The sequence below is a fragment of the Wasmannia auropunctata genome, unplaced genomic scaffold (assembly GCF_000956235.1).
Source record: "Wasmannia auropunctata unplaced genomic scaffold, wasmannia.A_1.0 LD327352.1, whole genome shotgun sequence".
NCBI lineage: Eukaryota > Metazoa > Arthropoda > Insecta > Hymenoptera > Formicidae > Wasmannia > Wasmannia auropunctata.
The window spans coordinates 1-7,109 of NW_012035538.1; the positions used below are offsets into that span (position 1 = coordinate 1).

A 7,109-nucleotide genomic window follows, 5' to 3' on the forward strand; every position below is an offset into this window, starting at 1 on the left:
CAGAACTTGAATATTGTAATATTTGAAACATCGAAATGTGTAAAAGTGCATAAAGAGATGATAACAATAGCATAAAAATTTTATATATATATATATATATATATATATATATATATATATATATGTGTGTGTATACACACTTATCAATCAATCATTTAATCAAAAAATCTCTCCTTTAGACATAAGTAGTTATTTTTATATTTATATATACATGTATGTAGATATCTATCTATATTTATATAGGGTGTCTTAAAATCACCGGTTTTTTTAAATAATAGATTCTTGGCTAATTTAAAAATACAATATTTTTTGAAATGAAAATATCGAAGCATCAATAATTATTTTCGATTTATAGACGATTGAACGAGAACGATAAAAGTTTTGCAAATAAGACTTTGGAAAGTCAAATGAACAAAAAAATTATATTCTTTTATTATTATAGATAAAGTTTACTTTAAAAGAGAATTTGAGACATAATTATAAAGATAAATGATACAAAAAATTGAAAAACTACAATAAATGATAATGTTTCTTAGTATTTTAAGAAAAAAATTAAGTTTGTCATTGAAAGGATCTTTAGTGATTTTCAAACATTAGAGACGCCTTTTAGTGATTTTTTAAAGCCAATTTAATGTCGATATTTTCTAGCGAATACGTATATATACAAGAAAAAAATATATATATCCTCTTTATACATAAATTTTGTAGTTTAGAGATTATACTTAGGGAATAATTTGATAAGCTATCATTAAGCGTATTCCCTGTATATGTATATTTACGTTTTATATATATATGCACACACACATATATTTGAGTATGTACAATTATATGACATTCACGATAAAATAACTAGTATAAAGTACATTCGTATGTAACTAATTGTTTGCTACACGAATCTATATGAAGAATAAACGGCAAATACAAAGCTCTTTCAAAAAATAATTAATGCTATTTTTCAGAGGAACAAGACGTTCGCGTTCTCACTCTGACAGTATCTTTCTATTATTAAGAACAGAGATTTTCGTTTGATTTATGGAAGCATGCATTATTTTTGCAATATAGTTTTATTAATTTCTATTTGTGGCAAACCCGTGACACATAATTTTGCCCTATATAAAAAAGCAATTATAAAGAAGGCTTTACACTGTCAAAGCTTTATACTGTTTATCTTGTTGGACTATAAAGGAGATATAATTATCGCCGTGTTTTACATACACTTTTCAAAAATGACCCTATATTTATTATTTAAGTTTTAAGTAACCATTACTAAAGTATATAAGAAACATTGACATAATTAAAACATTATTTTAGTGTCTCTGATAACGTTTTCCTCTATGTATTAAAATTGTTATCAATATGAAGAAGTGATAACATAGTGATTAACAAACAAAAAAAAAAAAAGAAAAAAGAGCGGGCAAGAAGAAATAGAATGAATGATTTTGGACGAAGACGTGGATTGGATGATGAATAGCAATATGCAAAAGATAAAATTCGTAATATGCATTTTCTACATTTAAGAACTCGTAATACCAGTGGTATAAATCACACGTTCGCCGCCACTGTTTAGATTCGTGCTTTCATTAGCTGTTGATGTTGGTGCCGCTGATCCCGGTGCAGGCATTGCAAATATTGGTTGCTGTATATTAGATGCATTTTGTGATGCACCACTTTGAGGTTGAGCTGTCACAGCATCATCATCGCTTTCTTCTTCCTGTAAAAGTATATTTTAGATATCCGAAAATATAATACGTCTCACTGTACCATTTATTTGTAGAGTAGTTATTTGAAATATATTTTATATATGTCACACAAAAATAAGAACTTATTAAATATTTTATGTTGCAGTAAATAATTGTATGTTTTTCCTTTTTGCAATTATAAAATACCGAATAAAGAATTATATATTTCAGATTAGTGTTAATTATAATATAAAAGTTGATAAAATATAAGTCAATTTAACGCAATCTAAGACTTATATCTAAGATTTATATCTAAAATCATATTTCAATTGATTTCTTAAAACTTCTTTCTAATTTTATTCTTATACGTATATAATATTTTGTCATCTTCGAATATTATTTTTTATGTTCATACCAAGTCAACTTGATTGAATGACATGTTTGATAATACATGTGAAGGTATTGTAATAAAGATGATGAATTTTACAAGAAAAAAAAAAAAATCAAATTGTAAACCTATTCAAGATTTTTTAATTAGTGGAATTTAATTCTGGAATTGAAGAAATAGACAGTATTAAAAGAAATACAAGAGAAGCAATATGTATCTGTTTTTAATTATTTTCTTTGGAATTACTACAGTTATTCTCTTTCTCTCTCTCTCTCTCTTTGTTTGAACATATGTGGATGTGCGTATCTTTTAATAATTTTGTGATAAGCTATCTCTCTTGACTTTTTCATTATGAATAATACAATACAAAATGTTTCTTCTCAAATAGTAAGAATGCATTATTGAAGTAAAAATTAATACAAAACATCGACATTTCATTAAAAGAATGAATATTTTATGTTTTACAAAAGATCCATTATGATTTACAAGAGTATATTTACATATTAAAAATAACGGTAACATATTACAAATTAAATAATGGTTTAATATATTAGTAGTTGTGCAAAATATTTTATGAATAGTCACATGTGAGTTCTATATATGCTATAAAATTTAAATATAATGCATCCACTTAAGAAATTGCCGTTTTGAATAATTGCAAATATGGTACATCATGCAATTGTGCGGAATAAGGACACTACAATAATTTATGTTTTACATTGATCACTAAAAGAAAGTAAAAGCGCATATTAATATTATAACAAAATATGTATAATTAAGGAAACTACTATTGTGCATTGCGCAAGGTTTGTGCGAAATCGTTTTGATATAATCGAACGATAACAAAAATTGAAAGTAATATGCATTTACGATTAATCATAGCAAAAAGAAAGAAAAGCAACTTAAATCTCAAGCATTATGAGAACTTACCTTGCCAAAACTTCGCGGTTGATTTGTCACTACAGGCTCTGGATTCTGGTTCCGCTATAATACAATAATAACATAAACAAAATCGCTAAACTATATGTGAAACAAAACATAATTTAACATGCGTGAACAATAAGAATTCATGCACTTTCAGTTTATGCTGTTTTACACAAATAACAGATATACAGCGACCTGTAAAAATTTGTTGAATAAACGGATATTTCTATACAAAATGAGATGAATTAAATAAATTAGCAATAATAGTGTTAAAATTAAACTTATGTATTTTTATATGCTTTTTAAAAAGTATAACAAAATTTTGTTTGATGCCATCTACGTATAGGAATGATATTTTATTTCAGTCATGTTAATACAAACATAGAAACAACTATCAGTGTAAGCATGTGTATCTGCACGTACATGTATTCAAGGTGTCATCGAATTCATGGTAATGAAAAAGGGGATGACTGTTCATGAAAAAATGTTCAAGTAAAAAATGTAGAAAATATTAAATGAAACAATTTAAATTACAAAAGAAGTTATGTATAAATATTATTTTTTCAATAGAATGTTGTGTCCTTTTTATACATATTTTGATAGTGAATGACAACTCACTAGCGTATAAAGAATTCATAAATGCTTATCAAAATTACAAAAGCGTAAATATGTCATTTAGTCTTTATATTTCACGTTATTTTTATTAAAAATAAAGCCTTTTACAATAAAATTTATTTAAACATTTTTTCATAAAGAATTTTTTGATCGTACTAGCTCAAAAACATCCTTTTTAATACGCGCGCGCGCGTCTGACATTAAATTAAATTTTCATAGCTAAAAATTTTTCAAGAGCTGTGCTAAGCCAATATAAAGCGCCTATAGTGCTTCTAAAAAGAAAAGCTTCTAATAAATAATACTTGCATTCTTTAATATGAATACAAATTTTTATGCATTATATGTCGATCATGTATATAAGTTGCATGAACTCCTTAAATGCTTGTTTTTGCAATTAGATACCAATTTACTAAGATATTCTTTCCTCGTTGATATGCTTTCCAACTATGTGCCAAAAATTTACGCGTAAATATAAAAAGAGTTCAGAGAGATTTATATTTCGATATTTTTTAAATTCAACTATAGATGTTGTGTCAATGTGAGTGTTTGTGTGCACGCAACTAAATGCAACACGCGCGCGCGTGTGCGTGTGTGTGTACGTGCATGTAATGCATTTAATATTAATGGCATTTAATTGTATTACTGAATTTAGATGCGCAGTGTTACATGACACAGGATTTATAAGTCTATCCAAATTCATTGAGCAAAGAAATTTCTTATCCACATCTGCAATTGTTGACCATCGTATAAATTTTTCTGACGACAAAACTATCGATCTTACAATTAATGCATGATACACAACGCGTCGATATAATAATCTAATAATGGATAATATTAATGTCTGTTTCTTTTATTTCTTTTTTTCCATCTAAATCTTTTGCTTAGCAAGACAGAGACACGTTTTGCGAGCAAAAACTTGGACAGACTTAATTTAGGATAACTCATTAAATGGATAGTGTCTTCTGTCGACTACAGATAAGATTATATACATTACGGTGTGATTTCAATCAATGACGACATGTTGGTAATTTCTGTCTTAAATTGATCGTCAATAAAATATTTTGAAGTCAAGAAAAAGTGAAGATATCAATACTTATTCTTTTAATTACATTAAAACTTTTATTATTTTTTAAGATATTAATATTTATAATATCAAAAAAGATATCACAGTTTAATGAATTTATCTGAAGATATATATTCTAAAATAGAAAATCTAAATTTATCAAAGAATTTATAAAGTTAAGTAGAGGAGGATAAATATTTAAAATATTATCAATTCATTAACATTAAACGGAAAGTTTAAAAAGTTATAGCAAATGATTAATAAATCGTAAAATGCAAAATCTATAGCAAGAATAGATTTTTATTCTCTTCATATAAATTGACATAGAAAAAACGTTTATTTTATTTATACTTTCGTGAAGCATAGGTTGTACATATTTGAACAATGTATCAATTGACTGCACAAAAGTAAAGCTTTTGTTATTATACTCGTAACGTGCGTCGTTATGGCTAAATTTAATTTTAAATCCAAGTAGATATAAAAATATATACATGGTCTGTCCCAATAATGAGACTATTTTTTGGGGGCTCAATCAGAATTGTGGGGAGTGATTTCATGGTCAGGGTCTTTGGTGCAGAATATTAGGTATACAATCTGAACCTTCTCAGTTGCCTCTGAGCCTTTCTAGCAGTTAATACCGTCAGCAAAGTACGTTTGTAATTTTTGTGTCTTGTCACGGACGAAAATTCAGCACAGACTGTGCTGTATTTTGAGCAACGTTACGATCAAATTCTGAAGACAAAGCAACATTTCCATAAGCTGTTCTCAACATCTCCAACGTTTCGCAATCAAATTTTTCCAGTTTCACGCAGAATTTGATCGCTACTCGAGTCTGTTAAAATTTTCACCCGTGACAAGACATAAAAAATTACACTTTATTGACGGTATCGACTGCTAGAAAGGCTTGGAAGCAACGGGAAAGAGTCAAGACTATATATCTGACATCCTGTTCCAAAGGTCAATGGATCCACCCTCCGACAATGATGATTGGGACGCCAAAATTAGTCTCATTACTTTTGGGACAGACCAGGTATGTTATGTCTTTGCTTAATTCCTCATACTACTTTGCAACAAAGAGTGCCGAAGACAGATGTGTAAAAGGAAGTGGTATTAGTTTGCATATAAAAAAAAATTGCAAAAGATAGAAACATAATACATAATTGTTTTCACAGTTTGTAATATAATTGTCAAATGTTTCATTCAAACAGAGAGATTGTACAACAGAAAACAGTACTCTTGACCAGTACTCTAAATGTTTCTGTTGGTAAAGAAGACAAATTTTGGATAATATACTCCAAGATAAGTTAGACTATTGATAATGATGAATTTGCAGAAAGATAATAAAAATAGAAAAAAATAGTAAGTTTCTTAGTCGGCTTGGTATGATAATTTATAAATAAAAACTTTCTTATGTCTGCATTTCTCTTTTTTGCATTTATTAAATAAACTTCTCTTTCTTTACTATTTATCCATATCATTATATATATTTAACTTTTTTGTATCGGCATATAGTTTAAATATTTGTAAAAAATTTATCACAAAAATGAATAATAAAAATTGCATAAACGTTTTTACCTGTAAATTATGGTATGCACCGCTATCCTCAGGAGGAGCTGGTTTACATTTACCACAACAGAAATAGCAACAGCAGCAACAACAGCAACAACAATAACAACCAGTAATTAATCCACAAATTAAGAACAGTGCCTGCAAAAAACAAAATTTTTTTAGATTATATAATATCATAATATTTAAATATTTAAACGTTATTTTATATACTTTATATTTTGTAAATGTTTAAAAATTTATATAAATTATTAAATTATAGTTATATAAATTATACATAAATCACATATATGTATATACACTATTCAACAAAATTAAGGGATCATCTGTTTTATTTTCCAAAAACAGATAGATTTCAAGAGATATAATAATGAGATTTTTCAAAAATTATTTTACAGCTTGCAGTCTCCAATTATAAATTGATATTTTAGAAAACGACTAATTCTTTTTGGAGCTGCAAAGGTATAAATGGAGATCTCCATTTATATAAAAAACGACTTTTATTTCAATGTCGAGTAACTCGGTAAAAAGAAATTGTACAACGCTCAACAAAAAAAAGCAAATTAAAAAAAAAGATTCACTCTTTCGAAAGCTGTATACCGTATTTCTATGCGATTCACGCCATGGAACTTTGCAAAGTTTAGGAAAAATTTTATGATTTGTCGCATCTGTATTTATACGGCACCGAAACAAATTAGTCGTTTCAATCAGTATCAATTTAAAGAGTGGAAACTTCAAGTTGTAAAATGTTTTTTGAAAAATTTTGTTGCGATCATTTTTGGCAAAGTAAATCTATCTTAAAATTTGCCTATTTATGAAAGATAAAACAGGATTTTTTAATTTTGTTGAGAAGTGTATATAGATCGGAAGAGCA

At 27.2% G+C, this 7,109-nt stretch overlaps 1 protein-coding gene across 1 annotated transcript; it reads right to left on the bottom strand.

The window, feature by feature from the left end:
* Positions 1 to 604: 604 nt before the first annotated feature.
* Positions 605 to 6,382, bottom strand: LOC105460164 (cysteine string protein-like; the record flags this gene model as incomplete). The annotated part of the gene is made up of 3 exons (XM_011706608.1): positions 605 to 1,711; positions 2,998 to 3,051; positions 6,245 to 6,382. Coding segments are annotated over 3 exons (390 nt in total), but the record flags the coding sequence as incomplete, so codon positions are not given.
* Between the last annotated feature and the right edge of the window lie 727 nt (positions 6,383 to 7,109).